This window comes from Anthonomus grandis, chromosome 12, assembly GCF_022605725.1.
Source record: "Anthonomus grandis grandis chromosome 12, icAntGran1.3, whole genome shotgun sequence".
Lineage (NCBI taxonomy): Eukaryota > Metazoa > Arthropoda > Insecta > Coleoptera > Curculionidae > Anthonomus > Anthonomus grandis.
The window spans coordinates 9610311-9629554 of record NC_065557.1 but is presented as its reverse complement, the minus strand read 5'-3'; the positions used below and the strand labels follow the sequence as shown (position 1 = coordinate 9629554).

Below are 19244 nucleotides of genomic sequence, written 5' to 3'. Positions count from 1 at the left end.
TACATATGTTGAATAATAAAAAAGATATATCAATAATTGCGACATTTAAGATAAAAAATTTTTTAGTTTTACTTTAGAAATATACAATTACATAGCAAGTCAATATTAATGCTAAAAATAGAAACATGAACTTATTACAGGTTATAGTTGAACTGTCTAGATTAATATCTTTTTTATTTCAGGTAATTTTATTGCATTTAACCATCAAAGCCTAAAATTCCAAGAGGAGATAATTTAACTGCAAATATTAAAAATATTAAAAATTCTCAATTTTTTTAAATTTTAAGTTTTTTCAGACATTCCAAAAAGTCCAAGAAATCAATTAAATTAAAAGCCAGTTCTTGTTGAAAGGAATCTTTTAAATAGGTATTTAATATACATACAATAAAAGAGTTGAAAAAGGTTCCAGTTTTCCTCTTACTATTAAATTAAAATATTTTTTTTTTAAATAAATTAATCATTTTCATATAATAAAATTTAAATAAATTTAAATTTCATTATAATTTCCTTTAATAAATTAATTTAATTTAAATAGATCCTTGTGATCTATTATTCCACTGGTAAACTGGTAAACAGCCAATTTGGCACAAGTGTGAAAGTATGTTTTCTTTAGTAGCTTGAATAAGCTGAATCCAAAAATCACTTCCATTATAAACTATGAGGAATGTTTTTAAGATATTGGGAAAAATCATATTTGCACTTATGTAAGAATTCGACGTTTTTTCCGAAAACCTCGAATCGAATCTCTACATATTAAGTAAAGCTTAAAAAAAATGTTAAGGGCATTTTGGTTTAATACTGATTTTTTTATTTAACTTTTAAGACTTACGCTAATATATACAACTATCCTATTAACAATAAATCACTACTTAAGTCTGAATATTTTAGGGATTTTTGCGTAACCTTCGATAATAAGCTCACTTTCATAAAAAAATATGAAACCATATTTAGTGAAACATTTAGAACTCTTGTATTCATTACCAACTATAAATTTCAGGAAATTGATACACTTTAAAAACAATTTTGTGCTTTTCTAAGGCAAAGTTTGAATTTGCCTCAGTCCTTTGGACGCCAAAGTGTAGTATATATGCGGACAGTCTAAAGAGAGTGCAACGTATCTATACTACGTCTCGCAGTTGCTATACTTAAAAACCCATGGTTCCTGAGGAGAACTTGCTTCTTATGTTTAATATTCAGTCTCGTAAATCAAGAATACACGATAATTCGCAGAGTTTTTTGTTTGAGTTGCTCAACAATCTTATTGATTGCCCTGATCTCTTAAGTAAAATTTACTTTCGTATTCCTCGTACAGATTCACGACGACGAAACATATTTCATTCTTTGCTGAGGATTAGAATTAATAAACTACAGTTTTCTCCTGTTTATACTATATGTACAATAGATTTTTATGTGTTCAGTGGTTAAGTTGCAATGATTTGGACTCTCTTTAGGGAACTGTAAGACAGTGACAGTGACTGATGCTTTTTCATATCTTGCGCTGACTACCGTTTTATTTTTTCTAATTATTATTTCATGTTCTTTGCTTTAAAATGATATAGTTATTCTTTTGCTTGTAGATTTTGATTTTTATTAATTTAGCTTAAATCAGTTTAAATTGAGTTAAGTATTGTTTTTCTTTATCCTGCTTTTTAATTGGGTTTATACTTATTAGGCAGTGTAATAATAAATAAATTAACAGGTAATCAGAAATTGTTTAAAATCATGATTTTTTTTTACTTTACTTCACAATTATTATATTGAATTTGCATAATTGTAAAACTGACATATCATGTTGCTTTGCAATAATAATAACAGGAGTTATTGCTTATAATAACCAATCTTGCATGTCTTAATCAATAATTAATCTTAATAAAAATGTTGACCAGAAAATGCATAAAAAGATAGTGATACTACCAAAACAGCAAATTACTTTTTTTACCTAACGTTTGTTCTTTATCAAATATATCATTTTTGGCATTACAATAAGCATGTACGATCTTATACTTATAAGATATTGTATTATTACCGCATTAAAATAATATCAATAAGATAAGTTGGTCGAAGTCATATGGATCATAGTCAAGAAATGATTCTTATTATAATTGTTATGAATAATAATTTTCTATAGTCAATAAAATGGTATTCAGTTGTTACTCTTTTATGGCAAGTCCCACGTATTGCAGGTTTCGTATATCTTAAATTGCCTAATCGATGACAGAACAGATGTCTGTTCTTTTAACATCCTTATCTACATCTTAATTTTCTACACGTTAGTATATTCATTAACTTTTCATACCATCCTCACGAAAATTCTATGTTTCTAACTAACACAAACATCTTGATTAAAACGAAATCGTACAAGCCTTCCACAACAAATAATTGTTTACACTTTTCTAACTCAAATATATGTTGAGCATGTTTGTCAAACTAATACATAATGCTTGTGAATCACTCCCTGAAAGCCCATTACAACGCCATTACACATTGCCTTTGAAAACTTGATTGCGGTTATTTCATGACGTATAATTTTCATATTTTATTCTTAAAAGTGTTATTACTTTTATTCTGTTTGTGTTTTAAGGATGTGATTATTGTTTCTCGAATGATACGATGTGGCAATTCTATGAGCAATTGTTTATCCTAGAACTTAAAAATGTGGGTGCAACCTTCAATTCATCTACACACAAAAATGTTTTTACATCATTCAGGCATTTGTGTCCAGGAGCCACAGGAAGCACAGAGTATACCAAGACTATGTTTAACAGTCTAAAAAAGTGTTTTATTTTTTTTTAGTTGATTAGGCATGTTCAACTGAATGAGATAGAGAATAGAATACACCAGCCTTTGACTCAATGACCTATTACATGCAGTTTTAGGGATATCAACCATCTCACAAAGCACAAACTGCCTAATAAGTATTTGCAGACATTTGAATGTATATTCAGTTATCTTCCAAAAATTATTTAAAGTCGGTTTAGTTGTATTATTTACCCTGTTACCTTCTGGAAATATCAACTTTAACATAAAGGTTAAAAAGTAATCTAATTAAAATCCATTTCTCGTAAGACGGATTTTTTAATTTGGTCTTGGGTCAATTGGTTTATAACACTAAAGGAATATAAACTAATCCATTAATAAGGTGCGAACCAGAAAACAAAATATAATAGGCAAAAACACCGGATAATACTTTTCGGCAAATTGATTTTATTCAAATAAAAACCGTCCCCGGGCATATCCAAGATACGATTGACGATAATAAAATTTCACGTAAACGACGAAATTATACAAACAGTTCGACCTTTCCCTGTGATATTTAGCATCGGAATTATATTCCCTTTCTCGTCGGCATATTTTACCCGTAAAAATTTTGCCTAGCGCCGTTTTGGCATTCGGTTACTCCTGCTTTAGCATAAAAAGAGGCAGAAGGTTTATGTGCTTTTACGATACTGTCGGGAATTACTGTACTGTGTATGCGGAGATGCAAAATATGAAATAGAAAGTTATCCTACCAGCGGTGCGATTGCGGCACGGAGGTGGAGGTGAAACTACGAAATGTGCATGTTTGCCTTTTATAAATTGATAATTTTTCTTATTGTTGGCAGTAAAATGTTGCAGAATTCCTTTATAATATATGAAACTCAACAATGAACATAGAGTCAATATGTATACATTCGTTAGTGACCAATTTATTAAATTTGTTTGTTATTATAAAAAGTAAATTGTTTGTAGTGTTCCTCAGTTTAGCCTTAAGGGGTGGGGTAGGCTGCCACCATCAAAGACAAAGATAGACTACATAAAATAATTATATATATTTATTTGATTACCACATTAAACGAAAAAACTAATGTAGGTTTAATTATTCAGATTAGGTAAACTCTATCAATTAATTTAAAAGCCGAAGCAATTTTTACATATACATGGACCTTGAAAAGAACTTAAATGATTATTTAAATTAAATATTGTGTACAATATATTTTAATTTATAAATAAAAGTAAACATTTATTACACTGTATATTTATAAACAAAAATAAATAAATAAATAAGGCCTTTATTGATACACATAAAGATACATTATTAAAGAGATGAAAAAATTGCTGGTAACGCGTCTAGCAAATAAATTTAAACTTTTTTTAGTCTCGTTAAATTCGTATTATTTCTATTTTATTACTCTAAATTAAAAAAAAAATGACTGGCAGTTGAACTGTTCAAAGAAAAGCTTAATGCTTTTTGTATGATAATTAAATGCACTAAAGAGATTACACAAGGCATTATAATTCTTCCATAAATAATTCTTCTTTTGATTTGGCCGAATGCACCTAACTATCTGGAAGAATTAAATTGTGAAGTGTAGATTATGTTTTACGACTTTGATTTTTGAGAAGCAATAATATTTAGATAATTTTACTACGGGAGAACCAACTAATCATAGTAACTGTTAGATATCTAAGGTGTTTATAAATAGGTCTAAGCTGGACGTAGAATGATAAAAAAGGTAATGTTAATGATAATATATTTAATTTGAGCGGTCAGTAGTAACACGCATACAATACAAAATTTTAAAAGACTAAATAAGATCAATTACCAGAAAGTAAAAAAAAAAATTATGACATGGAATAGTGTTTTTGATATATGCTAAAACTCCTCCTTTACCCTGTGTTTTATCTAACCGTAGTATTTTAAAGTCAGGTATATTAAATTAAGCAGAGGTAGTGTTCTGTGGTTATCATGATTTCGTAACAAAAACGACATACAAATTATTTTTTAATCAGAAAAGATAACTCATCAAGGCCGGTAAAGCCAGGCTCATAGCGCTGATTGAATATTTGGGAAATATTCAATCCCAAATATTCAATCAACGCTCATAGCCTGACATTCAGGTGTGCAATTTTTAATGCTATTTAAAGATATTTATCGAAAATATGTAGCAAAAGCTTCTTCGTTGCAAACAACCTATGCTATAATTAAATGTTTATCAAAGAACAACAATTATTTAATCATAAAGAAACAAAAAGAAAACAAAAATTTTATTTTTTTAGTAATAGTGCTCCACACAAAAATTATTTATGAAAGTAGTTATCAGGGTAAGCTCTATATGATATAAATATAAAAAATAATAATAAAAATATAAAAAATCAGGATGCGCCTCTATATTAGTTGTATACATGAGTATGCCCCAGTATGCATCAGTATGCCTATCATTTTATATGCTAAAATCTCAACGAAAGAAAAAATTATAGGATAGAATTAAGAGTCTTTAAAACAGTGCCTATATACCAAATTAAGCAATATACTGAAATTAACAGACCCACCACTATAAATTGTTAAAATATTAATATATTTATTAACAAATAAATGTAATAACAAAAAACTGATAATAATACTCTTGCTTAAGCCTTACATGCCAACAATGAAGCTCGAAATATGTATTTTGAATTTTAAAGTTTAATTTATTCTCCCTAACCCGCTACTTCATATTCTAATCTTCAATTTTCAGTTTTAAACTTAACGATAAAGAATTCAATAAAAAAAAACGATATAAATAAAAAAAACGAGAAAAAGTCAAGAAGTCAAGAAGGAAAATCTAAAAAAAAGGAAAGCATAAAAAACATTATTTACTTTAAGTTTAATTTAATAGTCCCACTATCATATGCGTTAATAGTAGCTTATTTATAACAAGTGTGTAAATTGATCTTTTTCTATCAAAAAATAAACTTGGTCAATATAATAAAAAAATTAAAAATATTAAATTACTTTAGACACTAACTTAAAAAATAATTACTTCTTTACTGAATTGAAAAGAAAAAAAATTGCACTACAGCAGTTAGCCCTACCCTAGAAATTTACTTGCTGGTATCCCTGAAGTTGTTATTATGGTATCCGATTTAATTGCAAAAAATTCAAATGCTGGATGTTTGTTTTTTAATGGATCGAAAGAAGGGAAAATATTGAGCCACTCCCACATTCTCCGTACCGTTAGATTTTTTTTGGAGCCCCTTAAAAAAGCAAAATTTGTGCCAACATCACTGAAAAGTTTATGACAGGAAATAATTAATAATATCATCAATTAACTCCTCAGATGCTGTTGTACACAGGTTTAGGGTTGGTATTTACAGGGTATACAAGACTGACTGATAGGATTTAAAGAAAACAATATACGTTAAGAGTCTATAACTAAGACGACAGGAGTTATAATCTGGATAAAATTGCCTTTAGATTCAGTCACTCTCTCGACTTTAAGGCTGAGTCTCACTTCCTAAATGGGTTAGCGTTCAAGGGGTTAAACTGACAAAAAAATGTTTACTCTTAAAATAAAATATCGTAATAATAAAATATCGTATCGTATAATATGTACGAGTGTTTTTTCATAAATAACTTAGGATACATCAAATTGGCTGTATTCCATTTTTAATAGCCATTCTGTATTAAAAGAACATATGAATAATCCAAAAAAAAATTAAATAACTATGTATCATAAACCTGCATAATGCATTAAACCAAATTTGAAAAAAATAGTACATCACAATTAAATTCAAAAGGTAGTGCCGGGACGGGCGAAAATACGACGTAATTAAAAAGCAATTTCTCGTCATACAGGACAATAAAAAAATCCGCATTCAGTTATCTGCATGGTAAAACCCGAACCAAAACAATAGCTTTAATTAGCATGCGCTTTTGAAATTAAAAATTCCTTTTTTTTGAAGGACGTTGCTAAACGGGGAACCCATTTCATTAGCTACGGCTAACAAGGAAAAATAATTTGTTTCAAATTAGGTAATTTAGGATATCTTGGGGTTTTTATTTATCACTTTTGAAAAAAGAATTATTCGAAATGACAACTTCGTAAGAAAAATAATTAATCGTAACTTAAATGCTGCGACAAAAAAAAATTAAAAATATTTGGTAATAATAGAAGGTGCACTTTTAAAAGCACCAATTGGGACAAGAAATATGACCTGCAAACCTAATGCGGCACATATAAGAATTGGTAATGGACTCCCCAAAACCTTTAACATTAGGAAAGTAATTTTTCTTATTTTTAACTTCTTTCTCAGGGTATGAGGTAAATAGAATTCTAAATACAATTCGTAACTGGATCTAAATTAGACTGGAAAACAACATTAGGTGCATGTAAAATAAAATACTTAATATTAATAATATTTAATTTTCACAGAAGATTACTGTTTTTGAAAAACTCGCCATTTTTTGTCAATGAACTAAATTATTTATTAATATTGGTGTGAGAGAGAAGAATGAAGGGATATATTTTTTATGAGATAGTGATGGAGGTGCCAGAGAGTTTTGCAGGATATTTAATAAATACAGACAGATTAACTTAAATATTAAGAGTAAATAAGATCACCAAAAAAAAATCTAATCGTGCAGTATCAAAATGCCTACTACAAACAAGACGTGTATATATATGTATAGAAAAAACTTTTATTAAATGTTATGTTAAGTGCGCACTTTCTTGTTTAAGTATTAAGCTCTTTAGTTTTTTTAAGCTTTTAGAAATTTTATTGGATACTAAATGATGAGTAACTAAATTATCTTTTATACTAAGCTGTTTTATATAGATGTGATGATACTTGGCTGTTTTTGAACCAATCAACCGGATTCAGTGATTTTAAATAAATTGTACACAATAAACATTGATTTGTAAAAAAAATAATTGTACCCACCGTCACAAAATGCAAAAAATGAATCAAAATATCATATAGCAGCTTTTTTAAGTCTTTATTTAATATATAGCGCATAATTTAAAATTTTATTTTAAGTATTTATAATGGAAGTTAGTAATATTGAAAACTGACATTGAGTGTTATTTGCAGTTAATTTGACAAAAAAAGCGGTGTCAGTGGCAAAACACCTGTCAACAACTTGAATGATGTGATCTGGTCCAATGTAAAAGCTATTAATCTTAATGCTTAATACAAGGATAATCTCAAAAATATCTGACCTAATTTAAAAAAAATAAATTTGTTTAAAAAGTGTTTATTTTTTAACATAGTTCCCTTTAGGTTCGATACATTTTTCCCCTAAATATTTAATAGATTCCATTCATTCATTATTCACTGTACCATTGAGTTCCTCAAAATAGCCATCAGCTGACGATTCCACCTTTTTATTATTAGTAAATCTTTTAACTTCCAGCAATTCTGGAAATACATAATAGGAGGAGGATTAATCTGGTGAATTTGATGGTGAGTAGGCACTTCATACTTAAATTAATTGAATTTAGATACCACAATCAGAAATGTGTGTGCCAGCAAATTATTATGATTAAACACTTTTTATTCATTACCTCAAATATGCCGATAATACAGTAGTAACAACAGATAGCATTAAAGATGCAGAATCTGCTGCACAAAATAGAAGACAGAAATGCAAAATTCAATATGAATTTATAAAAATTAAAGTATATTTTATGGTTATTAAAAAAAAAAACAAATAACATACGTATGCATAACAATTAATAACATTCCATTTAAGAGTTCAACATTACAAATATTTATGCACAATAATAAATAAAAATGGATCTTTTATCAAACTCAAAAAGTTTCTTTGTATCAAAAACATAAACTTAATTATAAGGAAAGGAATACTTGAATGCTATATATTTTCAACCCTAATATAATATGGTGCCGAAGTATGAATACATAAACAGCTGAAATAAACAAAGTGCAAATGTTTGAACGATTATGCTATCATCGTATATTGCAGATTTTGTGAGTTGGCAGACTTACAAACGTCGATGTAATGCGTTGTATCAATAAAGAACCTAAGGAGAAAGAGACTTCAATATTTTGCATACATTATTAAAGGCACAAAATATCAATTGCTGCAAAATATTATGGACAGAAAAATTCAAAGAAGACGTTATCAGGATAGGAGAAGAACTTCATGGCTAATACACCTCAGAGAATGGTATGGTTCTCAATGGCATCAATAAACTGCTATGTTGATAGCCAACCATCACTGGGAGATGGTACATAAAGAAGAAGAAAATCTCAAAAAACCTTGCTGTCAGATAAAAAGTCTTCCATTTGCCTTAACGTATCAGCATTGAAAGGATTGACAGCATTGAATTTTTTTCTTACAAATAGTCCTAAAGCGATGCATGCATTTTCGGTAAAGTCGTAGTAGGTAAGCAGTAGTAAGGTCCAAATCTTATATATAGTTTTTAATTAATGATGTTCCCCGATAGTTGGATAATTGGGTTTATTTGTTCGACTTGCTTCCAGGTCTTCAAACATTTTTTTGTTCGTGCGCATCTTTCTTTACTCCAAATGTTCTCCATGCTGTTGTTCTTGTTTGTATCTATTTCCCCTATTGTGTTCATTTGGGTTTTGCAGCATCTGCAGTCAGGCCATGTTTCTTGCCCTTATGTTCTTTTCACACTCCTTATTGAACAAAGAGTTTCTCCTTTTAGCCCTGGTTTTCATACTATCCCTCTCACACCGTCCTCTCAAGGTTCCTTCATATTTTCTCAACATCTTTCTGTCTGGATTTTGACTCAAGGTATGCGGTTAGACTACTCTGGTATTTTCATTCCTTGATATCATCCTTAAATATTTTAGTATTTCGTGTAGGAAGCTGGACTTATTTATTGTACTTCTAGATATTATTACTCGTACTTTAGCTCTACTCAAAAATTGGTCACTATCTGCATCTACACCTTTAAGAATGAATATGCTAATGCCGTATGATTTAGGCCATGGTCAGTTGGGTTCCTTGTTAGATAAGTTCGATAATTTCAATAATATGGTTTAATAATTTCACCGTTAGATATCTAAGATTATTTTGTTTATTTTTAGTAAATAGTTCTCCAATACTATTAACTGAAAGGAATATTGAGAAGGAATCTTGCTTAGTTTACATATTTATTATTGATCAAAGTTTTAAAAAATGGAAAATATCACATTAAAATGACAAATAAATACCAAATAATTTAGCTTCTTGAAGCTCAAACTAAAGTTTTATAAGGTTGGTACTTTTAGCCGAAATAATTTTTTTATACTACCACATTCAAAAATAATATTTTTTTAACAATAGCTCCTTTTCCTCAATACAACATAATAAAATATATAGGCTCATTTAATGAGTTCCTAAAATTTTAATGATAGAGCCACTACTACGTTCCCGGATTTTGTTGAGCGAAATCCGCCATTCAAAGGGTAAGGTTTACGCCCCAACGATTGTAAAAGTACAAAAAGTGTGCGACCGTGCGGTGTTTTGTTGTAAAACTTTTAAAGGCTCTTACTCTGATGATTGCCGAGGCTTTCTGTCACTTTGCAATATATTTTGCTTATGACAAAAGGGAGCGAAAATACGCGGCCGTAAAAAGGACTTCTTTTAGTTTTATGAGCGTTTACCGTGAAAGTGCCAAAGTGGGGATACACTATATTTTAGTCGTTCGGTTTTATTTTGCAATCGGATAGTGTTATGTTTTTATTTAAAAATGGAAGAAGAGAGACCAAGAAAGCTAAGAAAAAAGCAAAACTATAATATTTTTTTTTTAATTAATAAGCTCTTTATAATTTAAATAATAGCAAAAAATAAATGATTTTTTACAGTTCATTAGTGAGAAGCAATTAAATTCCGTTTTATGAACTAGAGGCCTTTTTATGAAGAAAAGTCTACAGCGTTTTTTTAATTTGGTTAATTGGGGCAGAAGGGAACGGATAAATAAAATGAGCAAAGCACACTCGCTGCTTTATAAAATTAAAAGTGTTTAGATTTGAGGTAATTTACTATAAATTAAATAAATGTTTGTGAAAGCTCTATTTGCACAGGGACTATTAGCATCCAATTAAATTATACAAAATAAATATTTTTTTTATTTCTATGCTATTATAAACTCATACTAATTAATTAATACATTTTGTAATAAATAATATTTTTAAAGCCCCAAGTAAGATTTCTTGTTAGCTTTTGTTATTGATATTATTACACCACCATACCTCTTATTTATTTATTTTTAGTTAAAGATCATATTAATATTACGCAATTTGGCTAACTACGTATATCTTTCGTGTGTCTTAAATATAAGAAATATATATGGGATTTTTTACTCTACCTCTTCTCTCTTTCCTTATTACTATGAATCAATAAATTTCTAAATATTGCTATATGATATCTTTAAGACATAAGGTATCTGTTGCAGTGTTACTTTGCTTTTTTCATATTTTCGAAAGTAACAGCATCATTTAAACGACCATCATTTAGCATAACTTGCGTGGATACCACCGCGTTTGCTATTAGTATACTACGACAAAATGTTGTTTTTTTGCTTTAGCTGCTGTTTTATTACTCAACGGTATTTAATGCCGAAAAAAAAATGTTTTAATATCACACGAACTTGATCATTAAAAGTACTGTTACTTGAAAAGATCACGAAGCAGCAAGAATAAAAAAGCAATAGAAGTAATGGTAGAAGGAGCAAAATGCAGGAAAGGTACTGATTAACATAAGCAGCTTAAGAAAAAAAAACGACAAGATATTTGAGGGTACAACACCGATCAGATGAAGAAAACAATAAAAGACATTAAAGGTATAAATGTACTGAGAACACAATTGTCGAAAGAAAGACGAAGAATAATAAATATAAAAGACGAGAACAAATTTATTATATTAGATAGATATCTTTCTTTATTACTTCTATTATCTTTCTCGGATTACTATATCATGTTGCAATATTTCAACAAAGAAATGTGATCTCTTTTAATCACTAGATCACCAGAACTGGAAAAAGCATTAAATTGAATAAACATAGTAAAAGTAAAGTTTTATTATTTTAAGCAAGTTTAGGTTAGAGGAAATAGTGGATAAGAAAGTCCCATTTGCAATTTTTCAGTAACTGCAAGTGTAAGAGGATCATGAGCACATTGGTAAAGTTAAATGCAAAATAAAAGAGTTCCTCGTTAAATTAAAATAAATCGAAATCTCAACTACTATAGCATCAATTTTTAAATCCTAGAGAAAAATGAGAGGATGATAAAATATGTAGATAGATGATGAATCTACAAGTACATTCTAGGCAATAGCAAATTATTGATGCAGATTAAACGAAAATGCAGAACAAAAAGTAGATGAAGAAGATAAATAAAGAAAAGAAAAAGAAGAAGAACCTTAGTTGATATGCTCCTAATTTTATCAAAATAAATATAGACTTTCTTGAATAAGAAATTTTTTTAAGACGTTACACCATTTATTTTTCTTATTATTTCCTAAGTAGTCTTATTATTATTATTAAATAAATTTTCTTACGTAATTTCGCTATCTGGAAACTAAAAATAATTCATTATCCTACTCATGATATCTTAATTATTATTCTACTTTGACAGAAAATACTAAAAATATAAAATAATATTTAACAGCTTTAACTTTTAATCCAAAATAAGTTAAAATATAATTAGGCATTTATTTTGTAATTTTTTTTCTTAAGAATTTTACTTAAATAAATTAAATTAATAAAATAATTAAATTAATTTGTTTATTTTGCTGCCAAATGCATCGTATATAATATGTAGTACGCTAAACCTCATAAGCCTAATTAAAAATTATTTTAAAAGTTAAAATACTTTATGAAGTTTTCTATTAATAAAAAGAAATCATACAACTTTATAAAAATATAAAGTCCTATTTTTTGCCATTAAATAAAACGCTGTGCTTTGCTATTAGCAATATAGCAGACTTTGAAAAATCCCTCTCCAAGCAAAAAGAGTAATGAATAATTTATTTTCCATTTAGAGCGAATATTTATACAATGAGTACTCATATATTTAGTTTTACTGCCGCTAATTAAAAAAGTGGGTTTTGATGCTATATTTTATAAAGGCTGCGTTATTTAAAGATTTTTTTTATTTATTTACTAATAAATATTTGTAAACAAAATAATGTAGTGCTCTAAAAGTGCTTTGTTTTTTGTTTATAAAAACATAATTTTAGTAAATAAAACCAAAATATCCCTTCAGATAAAATAAAAACTCTACATTAAAATTACCGTAGAAAAATTACAAGTAATAGGCATAACTTAAATGGGCATGATTCGTAAATCTTTTTTTCTTTTGATTATTGCTCCATAATATATTTGTTTGATTTTTTAAATACAATTTAACTTCACTTACCAGCAGCAATGATGTGAAATACACAAGGTACTCGCTGCATTCCTATATTATTAGATGCATAGCACAAAAGTGTTCCATAGTCAAGCTCAGTAATTGGAGTATACGATACAACACTAGAAGTACCAGTTTTTGCAATGTGGTTAGAAGACACGTCTACAGAGTCAGCTGAATTGTTAAAGGTCCATTTAAAATTAACCTGGAAATTAAAAGCCAAATTAATACTTATTCAGGGTGTCACAGCAATTTGTTTTTTTTTAATCCTTTTTAAAATTGTTTTTTGAGTCATACATCACGATATTGATGTTGAACACAAAAATTCAATAAATTCTTTAAGCTAAAGCTTTTTTACGTTTATTTTGCACTAAATCAAAATTAATGAATTCACAAAAACACAAGTGCTTATAAAAACTTACTTTTTTTAACTTCTTAAATAATGGTTGCCTATTTAAAACTTATGCACTCAACGGTGCCTAATTAACTATACAAAATTGGGTTGAAGCTAAATAGCTAATTAAACAAAAAAACGTTTACAAAAACTAGTAAAAGTTTTAATTTCCGAGTTAAAAATTAATTCAACACCAAAAACCGAAAAAACAAATCTGACGTAATCCCATTTTAAACTTTGTTTTAATAAATACAATCAGTTTCGTTAAAGTTTCGATACCGAAAACTTTCCCGTTATGGCAAATTAAAAATAAAACGACCTGATGCTTAAATTGTTTGTTATACCGGCATTTAATTTAGTTATTTTAGGTATTTGGGGAGTTGAGTTGAAAGTTTTTAGTTTTTAAATTGAAAAACTATAAAATACGAGGTACTGTTATGCTGTAAACTTTTACTGGTAAAAATTTATTTTATAAAGAGGTAGTTTAGTTTAAATTCTTTATTGATTCGCATTTCATCCTTCAGTAGTCCTTATTTTAAGTGATGCTGGTCGTATTTTTTAGGAAATTATTTATCCCTTTACTTTGTCCTTTAAAGTCAACAAAATCTTAAAGCTATTCTCATTCAGTAACCTTTAGGTGAGTATTTATCACCATAATTGAAACACGCATAATGTATTTACTCCTTCTCAAATTTCATTGAACTACAGCAAATATCAGAATTAATTGCAGATCAAGAGTTCAAGTATAAATAAAAAAAATAGTTAAAATTTTATATTTCTTAGAGTATTCTTGATAGGGAGGCCTACTATTAAGACTCAGTAAATAACGAACGATCTTTTGTAATTTAAAAATCCGCTTAAACTGGGTCACACAAAACGTTCCTCAGAATCGAAGAGCGTAATATACTGACGTTGCCAAGTTTAACCCTCTGGAAACCGATTTAAGTGCAAAACATGCAGAGCTTAATTTTTTGGATAAGGCATCAATGTGTATTAACTATTTTAAGGATTTGTCTACAATAAGTTTTAAAGACTTCACAGAATCAACAATGTAAATCTAAGCTGGTGTTATGAAGTATTTAAGCTCCAACATATTTTTGCATGTCAAGATTTTCGTTTTAAAAACTTTAAGGCACAGAAGATTAGAACTACAAATAATTAACGAAAATAATATGATACACAGTCAAAAGCTTTAGGAAAATCACAGAAAATTGTAGCTGTCGAATGATCATTGTTGAAACAGCAGTATAATCTACTAAAAAGGGAAAACATAGTATCGTTGGTGCATTTGTTACATTTAAGTCCATATTTTATATTTAAATAGAAAAGATCGAAGTCCTTTCTTAACCAATCTTTCAATGATCTTGGATAACGCGAAAAGTAGTGCAATTATACGATAATTCGAAACTTGTTCTTTATCACCTTTTTTATGTAGCGGATTAATAATTGGCATCTTCAGACAGCTTGGAAAAGCTCCATTTAAAAATTACTTATTTATTAAATTCGTAAGATGGTTTAAGGTGCATTCTGGTAGATCTGAAAACATTTTTGGGGTAACCCTACCTGTTCGAGATGATGTTTTGCTTCTAATGTGATTTATTGTACTGCTAAGATCTGCTACTCTCTGCTAATACTATAGGCGTAAAAAAGAAGCTGTGTACATTTTTATTAGGGAGATGACAAAGTGAGTCATAGGAAGGAACTATGCTATTCATTAAGTTTTTGCAACATTTTATTTGCGAAGAAGATTAATTTATTAAATCATTCACACTAGACCATGTTTCTTTATCAATATGTCCGCTTTGGCTTGTCTCTTATCACAGTAAATATCCTTAGCACCCCTTTTAGTTTTGTGAATAGTTTTTCTGTAAAGTCGCACATAAGCATGGAAGAAGACTCTGCCTGAGAACTTCTTTAAGTGTGATAATGAGCACATATTCCTTGTAGATAAATGTAAGCCTCTAGTATACCAGGGTTGATAATATTTGATTTTGACAGGCCAAAGAGGAAAGGCTTGGAAAGCAAGGCTAGACAATGACTTGGTAAACTTAGAAAACTGAGTATCGATACCACCAGAGAGAAAGTTCCAATCAGTTGTTTGACATAAATGTTTGAAGTTTAAAAAAATGTTAGCTTTAAAAATACGGCGTAATTTACGTTTGTAATTTATTTTTTTTAGAATTTATATAAAATTTAGGTAGTACTGTTTTATAATTAGAGACAGAAGAATAAAAAGCAGTACAGTCAGTGAATTCCAGATTAAAATTTATACGAAATAGTCTATGAAAGTAGAACTAGTTTTAGTAGGTAAGTTTATGAAATAAAAGTTATGAATGACTATACTAAAGGAATCAAAAATAGATTGAAAAGATTTTTCAACAGCGTACACACTGAAAAAATCCATTTTGAGATCTCTGCATAAATATTGATTTACTTTTTAAAGGCACAAATTCTATCAAGCTCAGTAATTTTTTACAGGATTTATGTATATCAGTATCAGGTATTCTGTAAATTAAAACAAAATACAAGTCATAATTATTATGGGAAGCAATGGAAAATTTATTACCAAATGGCCGTATCACCGAGAAGTCGTTATTAGTAGACAGTTTCATAGTACATCTATGAGAAAAATTACTTCTATTTAATCTAGTTACTATAGTACAATTTTGAACAAGCGCAGGTACATTTATATATAACCAATTTTCAGTTATAGCAACAATTTCTAAAAGTGCTTTTTTATAGAGAGTGCTTGATCCTCTGATCTCGTCAAATATTCTAAGTAGCTGCTTTGACTTTTTTTAATCTTCTAGAGCTATAAAAGTCTTTCTGATGAAAAGAACAATCTGAAGGCAGATAGATCTGCTTTAGCTTTATCGGGACCAATACCATAGGCATTATGGAAGTAATAGTTTAATTTTAGCAAGAAGTCCAGGTCGCTAGGAAGTCCCTCTGATGTTAGCATTAGCATTCAATGATGGTGTTTTTGATGCCTTCAAATCATGTATTTGAAGACTACTAAGTACCTTAAAAATCGACTACTGTTTCGAGTTGAGTTGTTTCTACTTGTTCGAGTTTTCGAGTCAATTTTCAAGGTACCAATTTTATCTTTAAGGTTGTTATTGTATTTAGTTTTTTTGTTTTTAATTTTTAGATCTGATGATGCTCTTAATATGAGCGAAACACGTTTAACCTACTGTTAGAATTAATAAATACTTTTGAGACCGAGACTTTCTGTAGTTGCCTTTAGATTACGTATTTGAAGGTTGATCATAAAGGGAGTAAGGAAAGAGTCTGAGACATTTTAAAATAGAAGAATCCCCGAGTCTAGCTAACAAGTAGCGATAATTTTACGTTTCAGATGTTTGGGACAGCTTCACTATTGCCAGCGTTATCGGGTTCATAAATAGCTCATCATTGCACTTTGAACGTTTTTGCGCAAAGTTTACATTTTCCCAGACATGAAAGTTTCTTGCAGCAAGTCTATACAAAGTCAATCCGAGTCTATTCAATGTAGTTGATACAGACTCTTTTTCTCAGAAGTTATTTGCACAAAAATGGCGTCACCAGAAGTTATTACTGTTACTGTAGTCTGAGAATGTGACATTAGCGATATTGCTTTAAAGGCATCAAAGGTTAATGCATTACATGATTGATTTTTTGGCCATCAATCTTAGTACCTAGCGGCTACATAGTTAGGTCTCTCAGTAGCCTTAAGTTGTTTTTATTTTGCACCCTTACTTTTAAATCTGAGTCTGAATTGTACCCTTTTTTCATAATTGGAAAACATCAAATTAAGTCAGTAGTTCCTAGTTTTTCTTTTACATAGTATGCAAGCTGCATGGGTATATAAAATGATGGAATTTTAAAAATTACCACATAATGTCACTATTCTTTAATGGAGGATGCAGGGTGGAGGAGTAATTTTTCTTAAAAAAGTAATTTTTTTATGTCTTCCTCACGTGAAAAGTTGGTTTATGTTGAGACCTTTTTATATATTGCTAGTTGTAGGCTTATCTTTTAAAGCTAACTTCTGTATGGTCTGTACCATTTGTAAACCAAACGTGTTTTTTATATATCACTTAATTCCTTTGGAAGGTCTGCCTTTGAGGAGTCATGAATTTAGTCCTTAACAGACCCGTTATAATTATCCATAATTATGTAGATATTTATCCATAACATGTCCATAAATATGGATAAAAGACTTAAAATGTCCTGCTTTATTTCTCTAATTAAATGGAATAAAGATTTTTGTCCATTACTGTATTTCTAAAGGTCTTCCATTTGGTGTCATGATTGCTAAAATCCAAGGTTGGTAATAAAATGACTGTTAAAGAAGATTTTTGTTCCTAGTTATTCAAAAAAAGTTAGCTTTAGAAAGATGGCAAGTAAGAGCCTATTGTCAATCCGTCTCTCTGCTTAAAAAGCTTATTACTAAATTAAAAGAAATGTTGCTTTAACACTAAATAAAGCAACGTAAGTAAGCCTTTCTGGATTATAGTTAGAAGCTTATTTCTTAAAAGCCTTTGTACAACCTATTAGCGAAATATTTAGAAAAAATTTGCCGAGCGGTAATAGAGACATTTACATTTTAAATACATTTTAAAAATTTGACGTATGGGCGTATTAGCAGAAAAGTCTAAAACTTCTCAAAGAATTTAATTTAGCCATGATGAAAGCTTATAACACAAAGAGTTAATAAACGATATTAAAAAAATTCTTATTTGAAGTTGTCTTATAGACCTCGGATGCAATTCATAGAGAACCACCTTGCGTATTAAAAGAAGTACTTGAAGTGACGTCCGTTTAATAATAATATTAATACTGTAAAAGTATATCTACGGGTATTTCGTCTTTTTCATATTAAATACCTAAAATTATTTTGAAATCTAAATTTTTTATATTAACTACTACACATTGTTTCAAAATTTGTATTAGTTAATTTATCATATAAAGAATAATAATAATTAAACGCACATACTTTTTCATTTTATGATTTTAAAATAAAGTTTACATGTTATTTAAAGATCTATTAACAAATTGACTTATGCATAACTTAAATGCACACGATTTGAATTTTAAATTAAATAAGAAATATCACTTGAAAAGGATTTTTTAGTGGTATATAAAAAAAATGTATATTATTTGGAAGTAGGCCAACAAGACGTATTTATTCTTATTTGGTTTATAGTCACAATTTCAAGGATATTGTCGATCGGTAGAAGATTCTTAAGGTTTTCAAAGGTCATAAAATAATAATTCTTGTTTAAAAAACTTTTAAGCGTTAAGGACATAAGTAGAACTTATAAAATTTCATAAGACTGTCATACTCTTAGGTCCTAGGCTCTTTTCTCACATCTCTTTTTATTAAAGTATGCACTTGTTAAGGACTTTTGCACCCAGCAATTTAAACAAGCTAGTAAAAAGTCACGTTGTTAAAGTTTAATTTAAGAGTCGAGCCGTGAGTCAGTCACGGTCGAAGTGAGGAGAAATTGCTCACAAGTTGCCTCTATTCCTTTTACTTTTTAAACCCGAATACGGATCTTTTTCCAGAGGTCACTATTTTAGTAAATTTGCTTACGAGTTACCCTATTCCCTTGACTCGGACAAATCCTAATAAAGATCTCTCTCCAGACTTCTGATGACCAATTGCTGGTCAAAGAGTTGCAGCACACAGTTGCGTTAACCCGTTATCAGAAAAAGTATGTGACTCGTAGTCGTAGTTTCTATTAAA

The 19244-nt window shown here is 29.0% G+C and overlaps 1 protein-coding gene across 2 annotated transcripts in view; it reads right to left on the bottom strand.

Moving 5' to 3' along the window:
• LOC126742712 (protein turtle homolog B-like) overlaps window positions 1-19244 on the bottom strand; it is a 472815-nt gene that overhangs the window by 36074 nt on the left and 417497 nt on the right. For both annotated transcript variants that reach the window (XM_050449495.1, XM_050449496.1), the window contains exon 11: window positions 13129-13324. In XM_050449495.1, the coding sequence (XP_050305452.1) occupies window positions 13129-13324 (196 nt within the window). The remainder of the gene's footprint in view (window positions 1-13128; window positions 13325-19244) is intronic.